The sequence below is a fragment of the Lolium rigidum genome, chromosome 2 (assembly GCF_022539505.1).
Source record: "Lolium rigidum isolate FL_2022 chromosome 2, APGP_CSIRO_Lrig_0.1, whole genome shotgun sequence".
Lineage (NCBI taxonomy): Eukaryota > Viridiplantae > Streptophyta > Magnoliopsida > Poales > Poaceae > Lolium > Lolium rigidum.
In genome coordinates, this window is record NC_061509.1 from 292143733 (window position 1) to 292159516 (window position 15784).

General features: G+C 57.1%; 2 protein-coding genes across 2 annotated transcripts; both read left to right on the forward strand.

Moving 5' to 3' along the window:
- The first annotated feature begins 589 nt into the window (after positions 1-589).
- Positions 590-975, forward strand: LOC124689094 (lysM domain-containing protein ARB_03438-like). Its single transcript, XM_047222689.1, has 2 exons — positions 590-695; positions 785-975. The coding sequence occupies exons 1-2, from the start codon at positions 590-592 to the stop codon at positions 973-975; spliced, it is 297 nt and encodes a 98-aa protein (XP_047078645.1).
- Positions 976-4153: 3178 nt separating this feature from the next.
- On the forward strand, positions 4154-15396 carry LOC124689077 (cyclic nucleotide-gated ion channel 4-like). Its single transcript, XM_047222675.1, has 7 exons — positions 4154-4574; positions 4617-4693; positions 13510-13725; positions 13851-14182; positions 14275-14383; positions 14469-14792; positions 14884-15396. Exons 1-7 carry the CDS (start codon positions 4154-4156, stop codon positions 15394-15396), a joined length of 1992 nt encoding a protein of 663 aa, XP_047078631.1.
- Positions 15397-15784: the final 388 nt, after the last annotated feature.

Here is a 15784-nt window from a genome sequence, read left to right on the forward strand (position 1 = left end):
TAACGACGATGTCGGTTGACCAAACTCTAACTTTACAGATCCTTCTACGATCCCCACCCCCCTGCCTCGAGAGCGGCTAGCAGAGGAGGCAAGGAATCGTCGATTTCTAGTCGTAGACAACAAGAATGAGGCAGATGGCAGTGGCTGCTATAGTTTCCACTCTAGCCGTCGCCTCTCTTTCTTTTACGATTTTTTTAGAATATATTGTAACCATATTTATTATCTAGATACGTTTAAATTTTGATAAATACAAACAGACGAAAAGGTCGCGCTGCATAGAATTACTCCAAACTAGCTTCATAGGAACCATAATCCCTTCCTCTTTTTTTACCTGTGTCATGGACCAATTCTTAAGACGAGTGGCCGGCTCACAAATGGTTTCAGCGACAGGTCCATGCTATCCACACTCTGGACGCAGTTTCCAAGGCCCTGGATCTGATCCTCTTTGTTGCATGCGTCTTATCGACTTTGCTCCCGCCACGCAATAAAAGGGCGAGAGCTAAACCGTAATTGTCATCACCACCACAGCATAAGATTCACTGCAGTCTGCTTACCCTTCCTTCGCGTCGACCGATCGGCAGCATCTGCAATGGCGAACCACGCTGCTGCCGCTCTCCTGATCGCGTCGCTCCTCGCGGCGGTCGTCCTCGCCGACGCCAGGGTCACCGTACAGGTGCAGCGCGACATTGTAGGAGGTACGTACTTTGACGAACTCCACCCAGTCTGCACGAATCTAAGTACTCTGACCCTAAATGGAACGTGCGTGGCTGTGGTCGAGTTGCAGGTTACGCCGTGAAGGCGGTGCCGGCGCTGAAGTGCAGCGAGGTGCACCAGGTGCAGACGGACGACACCTGCTCCTCCGTCGCGGCGAGCGCCGGGCTGTCCGACGCTCAGTTCCTCGGCTTCAACCCCAACATCAACTGCCTCAAGGTCTTCCTTGGCCAGTGGGTCTGCCTCGACGCTTCCTCTGCTTAAGCTAGCAGCCGTGTGCGTATGCACGCGCCCATGCGATGTTGCTGCCATGAATAAGGAGGTGTTCTCCGCCAAAGCTTACCGTCCTTGCTTTGCCCTTGTTGTGCCATTACGTATTGAGTTGATCCACCTGTAGTACTACTCCTTTTATGTTGTTCAACCTCTTGGTTCTTGTTGCTGAACTGTTCTCGCGGCTGAGATTAATACAAAGTTCATTCCGGCTTGCCTACATAGATTTCAAGAGGTTTTTTTCTTCGGGTGTGACTATTTCTCACGACTCAGAACTAAGTTCGTTCCCAGTTAGATGACGTCGTCAAATCTCAACTCATGTTACAACTTATGACAAAGACGAATCACGATGCAAATCAAATGGTGTAGAACTTGACCAAGCACGAAGTTAGTTCTAGCAAAAATTTTTTTCCTTTCGTGACTGCTAAAATGTTGATGTCTGATCTTTATTAAGTTTCACTCTATGAATTTTCAGGAGACCGGCAATTCTCTCGTGCATGTAAGAGCCGTCGATCCTTATTAAGTTTCACTCCATGAATCTTTACTAGATGCGCGGATGAAAAGCCGCGTCCACTAGCAGAGCGCCCTTCCATCCGGCCAACCATATAATATATCTTACCCTCCCAAACCGACCCCAATCCCACATAAAGCTATTTAGGAGCGCTAGACACAAGCGGCAACTGCAGCCACGTCAGATACCAACAAGCGGGTACCACGTGCCAGCGACCCAGCCCATTCTTTCCTACCACCTCGCCTCTTCATTGCTCAAGTTCGCATCCACCCCAGCCGAATCATCGCTATGCCCCCTCTCAACCCCAACAGTTCAGCTCACCTACACCAACCGTTAGCCCCTCCCCTCTCGCCTTCCACTGCTCCAGTTGTCGCTCTCGCCACCGCTTCAACCATGTCGATGATCTCGCGCATCGGCCTTACACGCAAGGTTTTTTTTGAAACGGACAATAGTCTTGTCGTTTCATTGATTAAGGAGAGAAAGCAATAGTTTAGTACAAGGCCTAGGCAAAAAAAAAAATCCATAGAGGTGCTCATGAAAACAAGAGAAAGAGAAAAAAATAGGTACTCTCCCGGGATGAAATCCGCGAAGCATTTAGCACAGGCTATTATCCAAAGTCTCGACTCTTCATTTATGTACAAATGATGCGAGAATGCATTAGCAAGGTAGTTTGAGAAACGCTAGCATTCCACTCATTTCAAATCTTTCAGGCCACAAGGCTGGTGAATGATGCAGTAGCCTTACATCCAAAAGATCTGCCCATAGCTTCGAAGACATCCGATGGATCCCCAGCCAAAAGAGCACCGCCTTCCAAATTGGACTAGAAGGTGGACGGTGACAAGGGATCACCTCGCCAATGCCTACAGATTGTAGACTTGGATTTTGGGAAAGTGCGACGATGGAGATTTCGGGAGCGAGATTGGGCACACGATATACCCAGCTTCAGGTCCCCTACGTGCTGCTAGCAATCTAGTATATGATCACAAGTATGTTTACAGGGGGCCACCGTAGGCGGAACTATGTTGTCTATATATTGTCCTTCCTCTATATAGGTGCTCTGGCTGGTTTTATATATGCAACCAGCCTAGGGTTTTACGAGAGTCCTAGTCGACTACTCCTTTAGGTTACCTTCTTGGGCTTTCTCCATATTTGCCGAGCCGGGTGTGGTAATAATGGGTACCCAAAAATATGACCATGACAAACGGTGACTCGAAGGCATGCCTGTATAGGGAAAACACCGCTATTGGGCCACCCACTTCGTTGCAAGCGATTAGCGATCCAAACCCTATTCTAAATGATGAGCCAAGCGAAGACCTTGTATGTTGGAGGCGCCCACATCTTCCAAACTGGCGGGTTCATGGTGGACAAGTTGGCGGCATAGAACTAAAATTGATATGCTGAGGACGCGGAGTATGAATCGCCCCCCCCTATATTTGGCTTTCAACAGAGCCGTTTTGCAAGCCAAATGGAGCAGGAGGGAACACAAATGGCTATTGGGCCCACACATTTGAGTAAATCTATTCTTGCCCACGAACGGCCACACATAAAAATATAAAAATCAATAGTTTACATAACCTCACATTAAAAAATTCAACAAAGCAAGCTCACAACCTTGCTTGCAAACGAAGTAGGTGGCAGTACTCAGTAGTCCCTCATGACCAACAATTTTTTTTCATAAACAGCTTCCAGTTTATTCTGAAATGACGTCGAGATGTCACATCGCCGTGCACTAGATTATCGACGAAGTAGTCGACGTACAACATGTAGTAGCCCTCCAGCCTCTACCTCGGCTTGCTCCTACGCTGCCCCAGCCTCGAGCCTCCCCTCCGCGGATTCAAATCCCAAGCATACATTGCTAGAAGGCAAGAGAGGATCATCATATGTTTGCCATCGTCGGTGACAATGGCAGCAGTATCGGTCTCTTCCTCCAGCAGAACGACAACCATCTCCTCGTCGTCAGAACCCATGCCAGCAAAATGCTGAAAACTGAGATAGTTGTTGGACCTTGAGGCCCGCAGAGCTATGCCAAATTGTGCATTGCCTGGGCAACTTCGGTTGTTCGGCTATTTGCCTGGGTAGGCTTATTTCTAGACATTTCTTTTTCTGCTCTCGTCATCTTTCGATTAATTGATTGCAACCAGGAGATATTCCTAGATGAGCAACCGTGGTAGTAATTTTGAGAGTAATTGGCAAGCCGCGGCAGGGAGCCGCACAGGACCACGGTGGCTAGCTGCCGATGGATGGATCGACGCCAGCATTCATGAAGACCGACATGATTGACACATGGAGGAGGCCGCTGATGTGTGGCCACCTTGTTGGCTTGCGCACTGTCGCAAAGCTCCAAACTTTGCTAGCATGGTAACCTACGTATACGTACGCACGCGCTGTCCTCATCGGTCACGTCCGCGGCAGCCGCTGTACGTGCTTGCAAAGCTGCGGAACTGACCGGCGCCGAGCTAGCCGCCAGCATAGAGCATACGCTGGTGCAAAGAGACAAGCGGCGCGAGAACGTACGTATCGATCGGTGCCACCATAGCTCGTCCTGCCTATATATCCTCCCGGACCGTCTCGCCACGCCACGACGCCCGGCCTCGCGCGCGGATGCTGTCCTCTCTGCAGCTGTGCGCCGCTCGGCGTGGCAGCGGGAGCACCGTGTCGATCATGCCGACCGCCGCGTCCACCACGTCGTCGTCTTCCGCCGCCGCGTCGCCCCACGGCGGCGGCGCCGCGCGGAGGGCAGGAGGGTACCAGCGAGAGAAGAGCTCGCCGGGCCGCGGGCGGCGCCGGCTGGCCGCGTGGGCGTCGATCGACCCCCGGGCGAGGTGGGCGCGGGAGTGGGACCGCGCCTACCTGCTGGCCTGCGCGGCGGGGCTCGTGGTCGACCCGCTCTTCCTCTACTCCGTGTCCCTGAGCGGCTCGCTGATGTGCGTCTTCGTCGACGGCTGGTTCGCCGCGTCGGTCACCGCGCTCCGGTGCATGGTGGACACCGTGCACGTCTGGAACCTGCTCATGCGGCTCCGGATGGCGTGCGCGCCGGATCAGGAGGAGGAGGACGTGGACGAGGAGGCCAAGCTGCAGGAGGGTAGCGGCCGCAGCAGCAATGACATCAACGTCGGTGGCGCAGCGGTGCCGGCGGCTCAGGTGCCAAAATCCAAGAGAGGGCTCTTCTTGGACGTCTTCGTCATCCTTCCGGTGATGCAGGTGCGTGCATGGGTAGTCCAGGAATGGTTTCAGCTATCAATTCCGCAATTCGCATTTTTTGTTTTGTTTCAGATGTTTCATCTGTTTGTTCGGTAACAAGCATCTTTCACACACGAACAAATTTCGCGATGGCCCACGCATACATTGCCGGATCAGATTAGAAAGCTTGTCGTAAAACAAACATTCAGAAGAATTGAGAGTTTGGAACATCGATCGTCCAATTATTCCCCTTCCGTACCATGTCGTATGCGATGTAGCACCACAGTTCCCCCAGCGCATAATCTGGCCAAGGTTGCATGCGATCCACTGTTCTCCCACCTCCGACCAAACCACACAGATCGATGCGAGTGTTAGCTGTAGCTTGCTTGGGAGTGTAATCAGGCAACAGTACATCCGTTTTGCAGGACCCCTACACGCAGTATTCTGAAGAATGCATACATGGCCATAACGCTGGCTCGGTCCCATTCCATGTCGTACTGGTGCACTGGTGCTAGACTGCTAGCTAAGCCATGGGTATACCCACTGCCTTTGCAGATTGGGACGTCGTTTTTAACCATGTTTGAGCCAGCCGCGTATTCAATGCACACTCAAAGTTTGTTTTTTTTTTTCGAATTTTCACCGGGGGGGAGAGGATCCCCACCTGAATTATATTGAAAAAAAGGGGCAGGCCCCAGATGTTGTACAGCAGAAAGATAGAGGGCAGAAAGAGGTTTATGTTACATCAGTTTACATCAGGGTTGCGGAGGCAGGCAAGCCAGGCGTCAACCGCGTCCTGCAGCCTAGAAGGAAGGCGGCCCCGCCAAAGAGTGGCATCGTCGCGGCAGTTTTTCAGCAAGCGAGGGAGAGACGGATCCTCGCCACGGAAGACTTTCGCATTCCGCTGCTTCCATAAGTGCCAGCAACCAAGCAGAATGAAGGTAGAAGCAGTTTCGGCCGGCACACTCAGCGGCGCCCGGATGAGGTGCAGCCCGTCGATGTGAGCAGCAGCAGGCACAGCAACTCCAATAGCGCCCCAGAATTCTTCAGCAGCAGGACAGTGGAGAATCAGGTGGCTTGCGGTCTCCATGGAGGCAGTGCACATGGGGCAGCCAGCTTCGGCGGCGCTGACGATGGTCTTGCGAAGGAGGTTATCCCTGGTCTGAATTCGCGACTTGACCAGCAGCCAGGCGAAGAATTTGACTCTGGATGGGGCCCAACCGTCCCAGAGGAAGCTTGCATGAGCAGACTGCTCGCCGCCGAAGTGGCAGAGCCGGTAGAGCTCAGCCGCGCGAAGGGAGTTTGACGGCCCGGCACAGCGGAGCAAGGAGCGAGAGTCGGGCTCGTCCCTGATCGGGACCGAGTCGAGGAGAGGGCGGAGCAGCTCCAGCTCACGCGCCGCCACCGTGGAGAGGCGCGGAGCGAGGGCATTGTCGATGCCAGCCTGCAGGACTTGCGCCACGGTCGCGTCCGGCTTGGTGGTGTGGGTGTAGAGAGCGTGGTGCGATGCGTCCAGGGCTCCACCGGGAAGCCAGGAGTCATGCCAGAAAGAGGCTCGCCGGCCATCTCCCACCGAGACAGAGGAGATAGAGCGGTAGAGGGGAATCAGCTTGCGCAGGGTCGCCCAGTGGTTGCCGGCCGGAGCGGCGCGCGCCACCGCATCGACCGAGCGGTCGCCAATCTCCGCCCACTTCCACGCAGCCCAGGGGGAGTCGGGGCAGGCGTGCAGCCGGTGTAGTAGCTTGACTAGGAGGCAGGCATTTTGGACAGCAAGGGCGCGCACACCCAGTCCGCCCTCGCCTTTGGAGCGGCAGACCTTGTCCCAGGCCACAAGGCATTTTGCTCCGGAGGCACGCTCGCCAGCGTCCCAGAGGAAGGAGCGACGAAGAGCGTCGAGGGCCTTGATCACCGACGGCGGCAGCATGAGCGCTGCCATAGCGTGGGTGGGAAGGGAGTCCAGAACAGCGTTCACAAGCACGAGGCGGCCTGCCGGAGACAGGAGGAGAGCTCGCCAGCCGGAGAGGAATTTGTCGGCCTTGGCGATGAGCGGGGTGAAGGCGTCGATGTTGAGCTTATCACAGGAGAGAGGGAGTCCCAAGTAGGTCTGGGGAAACCCTTCGACGGAGCACCCCAGGGCCGCAGTTGCCGAAGCCAGCAAGTCGTCGTCGACGGACATTGGGACGAGGGTGCTTTTGGTGAAGTTGATGACAAGGCCGGTGGCGGCGGCGAAGTTGTCGAGGATTTCCTTGAGTCGATCAGCCGCACCAGGGTCGGCCCGGAGGATGATCAAGGTGTCGTCCGCGTACTGCAGCACCAGGGGCGGGAGGCCGTCAATCAGCGGGTGCTGGAGCATGCCATCCTGCTGAATCATCTTCTGAAGAATGTCAGCCACCAGGAGGAACAGGTACGGAGATAGAGGGTCCCCCTGACGGAGCCCTCGCTTGCATTTGATCCAGCGTCCGGGGATCCCATTGAGCAGCACCGCCGACATGGAGGAGTGGAAAATGGTATCCATCCAATCGCACCAGAGGGGAGGGAAGCCTCTAGCCAGAAGGATTCGCCGCAGGCTGCCCCAGTCGATGGAGTCAAACGCTTTGGCGAAGTCGAGCTTGAGGACAAGGGTTGGGGCGGCGCGCTTGAAGCAGGATTGCACCATTTCCGTCGCGTAGACGAAGTTCTCGGAGATGCTGCGCCCGGCGATGAAGCCAGACTGGTCGACGTCGATCACGCCCGCGATCTGTTGTTGGAGGCGAGTGGTGAGCGTCTTGCACAGGATCTTCATGTCGCAGTTTTGGAGCGAGACGGGGCGGAACGCGCTGGGAGGCAGCATGCCGTCACGTTTGGGAAGAAGAACGACATGAGCCACGTTGATCCTGGCCGGATCGACGTTGCCCGCGTGGAAGCCGTCGGCGAGGCGGCGCATGTCCTGGCCGACGTCGCTCCGGGCAGCTCGGAAGAAGCTGGGGCCCAAACCGTCCGGGCCGGGGGCGCTGGTGCGGTCGAGCCCGAAGGCCGCAGCCTTGAGCTCCGCAGGTGAGAAAGGGGCCACGAGCCTTGGGCCATCGACGCGGCGAGAGTCGCGGTAGAGCCGGTCGAGGTCAAAGGCCCAGTGGGTGTCGCGAGCCCGCCCCAAGAGATCGGTGTAGAAGGCATGCAGCGCGTGCGCCTTGTCCCCGTGGGCGACAGCGATGCTGCCGTCGTCGAGCAGGAGCGACCTGATCTGGTTCCGTCGACGCCGGTGGGAGGCCATGGCGTGGAAGAACCTGGTGTTGCCGTCCCCCTCGCGGACAGCACGAAATTTTCCGCGTTGCTTCCAGTAGGCGGCTTGGGAGCGAAGGGAGAACTCCAGAGCGGCTCTGGCATCGCGGCGGAGGGCCTCTTCTTCACCTGAAATCATACGAGTTTCCTCGAGAAGGTCGATAAGGTCAACGACGAATTTGCAGTTGTTATCAAATCTGGGGATAAAGCGGTGGTTTTTCTTCCAAGTTTTCGCGGCAAACCGAAACCTTTTTACCCTTGCAGCAATGGTACCGGCCGCATCATCACATGTAGGTCCTTGCGTCCAGGCGGGAATGGTGGTGGGGAGGAAATGTGGGTGGAGGAGCCAAGCGTTTTCGAAGAAAAATCTGTGGGAGGAGGGAATGTTGGTGGAGGCGGAGATAATAAGGGGGAAGTGGTCGGAGGTGGTGCGCGGGCGGGATGAGAGAACGGAGTTTGGGAAGATGGCGTCCCAAGCTTCATTAAAGAAGGCCCGGTCTAACCGGGCAAGGGTGGGAGGGGAGCGGCGGTTTGTCCAAGTAAAGCAGCGATCCGAGAGAGGCAATTCAAAGAAGGCCATGTCGTTGATCATGCCATTGAACGCACCGGCAAGAGCGCGATCAAAGTTTGCGTTGTTCTTCTCGTGTGGGTATCGGATGAGATTAAAATCTCCACAAACCAACCAAGGGCCGGTGATGGAGGGAAGGATGGAGAGCATTTCAGTGATGAAGGATTGGGTGAGGGAGTGGTCAGCGGGGGCGTACACGTTAGTGATGGAGAAGGATAGGTCAGTTGTGGTGGAGGACAGTGTGGTGGTGAGCGAGAAGAGGCGAGGAGTGCTAGATGAAAGGGAAAACATGGCGGGATCCCAGGCAGTTAGAATCCCACCACGGCTGCCATCGGCGTCCCGAGTGGCAAACGAAGAGAGACGAGGGGTAAGGAAGGACCGAGTTTTGGAGTTATCAGTCCGAGCAAGTTTAGTTTCTTGGATGCAAGCGATGGAGGGGTTTGCAGCCTGAACAACATCACGAACAAGGGTGCATTTGTCGTCCTGGCCAAGCCCTTGGGCATTCCAGGAGAGCACAGACAGGTGTTTAAACATCGGACTATCCATTACAACAGCACATAACACCAGGGTACAACAAAGGGGACAGAGGATAGAACCGAGACACAGCCCAGCTAGGCGACTCCCAGCTAGGCCAACAGATAGAGATGACACAGATGACAGGTAGACTGGGGAAGGAGGACACACACAGGTGGCTAGCCCTTGCTAGCGAGCGGTACGGCTGGTTCCAGGGCTTGCTAGGCATCGACCATGGCGGGCACCTGGGCAGAGGGAATGGCAGCAGCGGCACGGAGATCGGCCACCGTCTTCGAGCTCATGGGCTTACGAACAGCGTCCAGGGCCTTGCTCTTCAGCACCTTGGCGCGCAGCTTCGGGGAGCAGCCGAAGAGGGAGTCGCGTAGGCCGCGGCGTTTGATCGCGCGCGATTCGACCGTGACGTGCTCAGCCGCCTCCTTGCCGGCGAGGCGGGCGCTAAGGCGACGCGCAGCGCCCGCGCGGTCGCGACGTTTCTTCCCCTTGGCTTTCCGAGCGCTGCGCTCGTCAGGAGCACAGTCGGAGGCACGTCCATCGTCTTCGTCCGGGGGAAGGGTGACACGGCCCACAGCGGCCGAGATGTCCGTAACGTCCACAACACTCGCGTCGACCTCAGAGATAGAGATCCGCGAGCGGCGGGAGGAGACGACGGACCACGGAGAGCCAGGCTGAGTGGTCGAGTCCGCACCGTCCTCGGCCAGCAGGGGCTCAGGTGCTTTCTCCACCACCGGGGCAGAGGCAGCGAAGGGTGGGGCACCGTGGAGGCTGAGCAGCATAGCCAGCTGCCGGCCGCCGGTGGAGTTGTCGCGGCGCTCAGGCTGTGGCGCCGGGCCGAGGCGCCGCTGCATGGGCACGCCGAGGAAGGGAGGGTGGCCACGGATGTGCATGAACGGCGGCGGTGGTGGCGGCGGGAAGATGGGGATGTAGGCGCCGTTGGGTCCATAGGACTGAGCGCGTGGCCACGTGCGGATGAGGCGCACGGAGGCAACACGGCAGTCCCACGGGCCACCGATGGGCCAGATGTCGCAGGGGACGTCCCGAGTGTGGCGTAGGAGCAGCACAGCGCGCACCTCGGTCATGTCGTGGCCGGCCAGGGTAATGGGATCAATTTCCAGCACCTTGCCAAAGCCGCTGAACATGGCTGCGATGCCAGCCGGGTTGACGTGCTCAGCCTCGAAGCCAGTGGCGGAGATGAGCGCGCAGACGCGCGCCGAGTGGCGGACGCGGCCGTAGGTCTCCTCGGGGAACAGGTTGATGCGAGCCTCCTCATGGAAGAAGGGCTGCATGTCGATGGCGGAGTCTCGCTCCGCGCCGGAGTTGAAGCGCACGTAAACGGCGCCCACCGACGACGGGACCACCTCAAAAGGGAGGTGGGAGGAGATGTCTGAGAGAGCCTCGCGCACGGCGAGGTTGACGTTGACGAAGGCGTTGGGAGGCTCGATGAGGACGACTGCCAGCCTCCTAGCAGCCTCCAGGTCACCGGGAGGCATGAAAACCTCCAAGGAGTCGAGGCGGTCGGACTCGCCAGCCAGAGATGGGGAGCGTCTCCCGGAGGAGAGGGAGCTGCGAGCGGAGCCGCTGTCTCCGGACTCAGAAAGGGCACCGTCAGCGTTGTCTGCCTGGACGGCGGCGTCCGCCGATCCATGAGCGCGGAGGGGGGGAATGGGTGGAGCAGGGTCTGGGTGTGGATGGCCGGACGGGTGCGTGGAGGGTGGTGAGGCATCTGGGGAGGTAGGGCGCGAGCTGTGGGGCGAGGTGGTGATGTCGCGGGAGGGAGGCGGCGATGGTGGGGTCTGCATGCAAAGGCAGGTGTGGCCGTGGTTCGGGCGATCTGTTGCGCCAGCGGAGCTAGACTCTCCCAGCTGGGCGGGGAAGGAGAGCTGTCGGGCAGGGAGGGACGGGGAGCCTCCCAGGGCGGAGGGGTAAGGCGAGGCAGGCGGAGGTGAAGTGGCGCGGCTCGGTGGGGGAGAGAGGGGAGCGGATGGTTGAGCGATGGTGAGGCTGGGCCGAGGCATGGTGCAGGAGCGCACGCGGTGGCCGGAGGCGCCGCACCCGCGGCAGGCGATGGGATCTCTGCACTCGCGCACGGGGTGCTGTGGGGAGAGGCAGCGGAAGCACAGGCCGTCCCAGGATTGTAGAGGAAAGCGAGATGGAGAGGGTGCGGGTGGTGGAGCTGGGGTAGAGGGAAGAAGGAGAGCCTCTCGGTAGGTTTTAGGGCTAGCGGTGGATGGAACAGTGAATGCGGTAGGCGGGGCAGCGAACCCCGGAGAGGAAGGCTCGTGGTTGCCAGGCATGGCGCATTCAAGCGGAAGGGGCGCAGACAGGGAATTGTCCCAGGGTGCAGAGACAACCAATGGCATTACCATGCTGTTCGGTGCGGGAAAACGGGGAGCAGCAGCGGGAGTGGGCAGAGGGAGCAGACCGGGCGCGTCAGTTTGAACTGGGACGGACCAACGGCGCGCCGAAAGCTGCCGCTTGGAGTTATGCGCAGTTAAGGCGGGTGGTTGGCGGGCTGGCAGCGGAGCGGCTTCTCTCTCACGCGCAAGGGCAGCAGCGGCCCGCGCGTCCGCCATGGACAGGTGGAGGCGGAGCTTAATCGAGCCCAAACGATTGGAACCAACAGCAGCAAGGTACCTCGCGACGGCAGGGCTAGCCACCTGGGTGAAGAAGACGTCGTCTTCTACTAAGGAGACCGCTAGCGACTCAGGTGGAGCACAGAAGAAGTAGTTAAGGAGCTGTTGAACCAGGGCGGAGGAGAAGGAGGTGGAGGAGAAGGGAGGTGTGATCCAGAGGTCGCCAGGGGAGCTGGCATGGGGGAAGGAGAGAGGCAGGAAGGAGACGAGGGAGTGGAAGTGGGCAAGGACGAAGGACTGGAAGGCTTCACCTGGACGCGCGACCGGGATGACCTTGGGCTGGCCATGGGCACCATTGCGGCAGAGGGCGCGAGCTTCGGCTTGGTCGCTGGACTTGGGTGGGTTCTGGGGTGCTGGGTGGTTGGTGGTTTGGTGTGTGGCAGCTGTGGATGCAGAGGGGGGCGGCGGCGGCGCTGTGGTGCCGACGGCGGGCGGGTCGCCCAGCGAGTCGCCCTGCGAGCCGCGGGTCGCCATCGTTTTGGGCTCACCTATGTGTGCACCCTCAAAGTTTGTTGCGGAATGAATTGTAGCCGTAAAGGTCCCAGCGTTTGCAAAACCTGTGGGGTATCGCTGACTGGCCGGTATTATCCCCAGCTTGCCTTCTCTGCTTATGCACAAACATGTTGTCAGCCAATCAGTGTGTCTTGCCACCTAGAACACGTCGGGCAAACCTTCGTGTGCATCTCGATCTAGTAACAAAGCTATTTTGAAAAACAAGACAAAGAGATTTGCCATTTTCATTAATAGAGAAGTAGTTCACAGAACCATTTCCCTAGGACAATCTCTAGGACTTCAGCAAAAGCCTACAGTCCCAGAGTTACATTCCTGAACAATTTTGCACCAGCCAAGCACCAAGCTATTGCCTCTTATTTGATCTTGCCGATGACCATAGCCGCAGCGGGGTGGTGGTGTCGAAAGACTCGAGCATTGTGTTTCCTTCCAAATTTCTCATGAAATAAGCATAAACCATAGACACCCAAGCGTTCCTATCTTTCCCTCTTCTTAAGCCAATATTTGAATACCAAACATCAACGCCAAGTTCATTGGCCCGAGTCTCCGAAGGCCTATCGTGGATGCCACACCACGAGATGATCTCTTTCCAAATCCATGTGTTAAATCTACACTTGTACAAGAGGTGTGTCACCGATTCTTGGACTTGGTTTCGTAGGGTGCAATTTCCACAATTTAGACACCCCCTACTTTTTTCAAACAATGGGCAAAAGATTTGCCACCATTCATTAATTAAGGAAGAGTCTTGACAAGCTAAAGTTCCGCACCCAAAAGAAAAACTAAGGGATTACTCTCCCGTTATTACAAAACTACTTTGCACCCGCGGCCACCCATACCTTTGCTTCGGTCTTGATGATGTCGAGGATGGTAGTTGGGGCGGACTTGTGGTTGAACACCCTAGCGTTTCGCTCCTTCCAAATGGTCCAACTAACAAGCATGGTTAGGGAGGCCAAAGTCTTTCGGTTAGCTGTTGCATCCTTCAACATCTTCGTCCACCAATCCTCAAGGGTGAGGTCGTCCGTCCACTCATAGGTGCGAATGGAGGGGCTGCCAATCCAACATTTCACCCCCTAAATTCAATTTTGCATGATCAACAAAATGAAATATTGCATTTTTTTTTGCGGAGCCTAAACCTTCCAAACCAAGGCATTGAATTGGGGGTGGCTGAGACAAGACATTCAAACTGCATCTTATAGGCCGAGAAAACGGATTATTTTCTACCGTTAGTGAATTTCCAAAGAATGGTGTCGGGAACATCACGAGCAAGACGCTCATCGCAGAGCAACTCCAATGCCTTGACAAATTCTTCTATGTGAACAAAGTCTGTGATTTTGTCGCAGGTGGTGACCTGGGTGGGCATCCCGGCGATGATCCGCGCGGGGTCGACGACGTCGGTGATGACGGTGCTGCTGGTGGCGTTCCTGTTCGAGTACCTGCCCAAGCTCTACCACTCGGCCCGCTTCCTCCGGCGGATGCGGAACGTGTCCGGCTACATCTTCGGCACCATCTGGTGGGGCATCGCGCTCAACCTCATGGCCTACTTCGTCGCCGCTCACGTACGTATAGTAGGCTCTGCCGCTTCACTCGTGCACATGGCCTTCTGGCACGCGAGTTTTATTGCCGAGGCAGAGCGAAGGACGATCTAACGATGGCGTTCTTGTTGGCTTGTTGCTGCATGCAGGCAGTGGGCGCGTGCTGGTACTTGCTGGGGGCGCAGCGGGCCACCAAGTGCCTGAGGGAGCAGTACTGCGACGACGGGCGCGGCGGGTGCGCGGCCGCGGCGCTGGCGTGCGCGCGGCCGCTCTACTACGGCGGCGGCAGCGGCGGCTCTACGACGGCGGTGGGCGCGGACAGGCTCCAGTGGGCCGGCAACTCCAGCGCCAGGGCGACGTGCCTGGACAGCGGCGACGACTACGAGTACGGGGCGTACAAGTGGACCGTCATGCTGGTGGCCAACCCCAGCTGGGTCGAGAAGATCCTCCTCCCGATATTCTGGGGCCTCATGACGCTCAGGTGACCAGCCAGGCGGGCTTCATAATTGGGCTGATTAGATGCTGACTGATGCGCTTCTGATGTGATCATCTGTTGTTGTTGCTGATCATCAGTACTTTTGGGAACCTGGCGAGCACGACGGAGTGGTCGGAGATCGTGTTCAACATCATCACCATCACCGGCGGGCTCATACTGGTCACCATGCTCATAGGTAACATCAAGGTACGTTGCCACGGTCAGCCAAATTAAATGTTAACACTCGTCGCTCGGCTGGTCGATGACACGCTGGAGTGCATCTACCACACAGGTGTTCCTGAACGCGACGACGTCCAAGAAGCAGGCGATGCACACTCGGCTGCGGAGCGTGGAGTGGTGGATGAAGCGCAAGAACCTGCCGCAGAGCTTCCGGCACCGGGTCCGGCAGTACGAGCGGCAGCGCTGGGCAGCCACCCGCGGCGTGGACGAGTGCCGCATCGTGCGCGACCTCCCGGAGGGCCTCCGCAGGGACATCAAGTACCACCTCTGCCTCGACCTCGTCCGGCAGGTGCCGCTGTTCCAGCACATGGACGACCTGGTGCTCGAGAACATCTGCGACAGGGTCAAGTCGCTCGTCTTCCCCAAAGGAGAAGTGGTAGCTAACCAACCAACCTCATATGAACACCCTGATTAATTCCTTTTGGATGTTATAAGAGTCAAGCTATAATCATAATGTGTTTGCACAGATCGTCAGAGAAGGCGACCCAGTGCGGAGGATGCTCTTCATCGTGCGCGGCCACCTGCAGAGCAGCCAGGTGCTGCGGAACGGCGCCACGAGCTGCTGCATGCTGGGCCCTGGCAACTTCAGCGGGGACGAGCTACTGTCGTGGTGCCTGCGCCGGCCCTTCCTGGAGCGGCTGCCGGCGTCGTCGTCGACGCTGGTCACCCTGGAGAGCACGGAGGCGTTCGGGCTGGAGGCCGCCGACGTCAAGTACGTCACGCAGCACTTCCGCTACACCTTCACCAACGAGAAGGTGCGCCGCAGCGCCCGCTACTACTCGCACGGGTGGCGCACCTGGGCCGCCGTGGCGGTGCAGCTGGCGTGGCGCCGGTACAAGCACCGCAAGACGCTCACCTCGCTGTCGTTTATCCGGCCGCGCAGGCCGCTGTCGCGGTGCTCGTCGCTCGGGGAGGAGAAGCTGCGGCTCTACACCGCGCTGCTCACCTCGCCCAAGCCCAACCAGGACGACCTGCTGTAGGTCAGGCACATTGTCATTGCTCATCATAGGCCTATGCTGGCATGAATTACTGAATTTTAAATGGCGCCAGAGCGAAGCAAATGAGAACCGATTGAATCAATTTTACAGCTACTTTGCCTAGAAGCTCCGTTCAATTTCGCTTGTTGCACTCTTTAGGGTGCAACATGTTTCATTTCTTCCATTTAGGCAAGCCATTGAGCCCAGACGTAATAGGTGAATCTATCAATCTATTTTCATCAAAGAAGAATCTAAACTGGTAATTTGGGAACTTCTGTTGCAAGAACAGGAAATATGTAAGCAATAAGATTAAAAAAGCCGCCAATAGAACTTGCCAGAAACAAATTTAGTGCAAGTAGTACTCTGATGATATTATCCTCTTCACTACTAG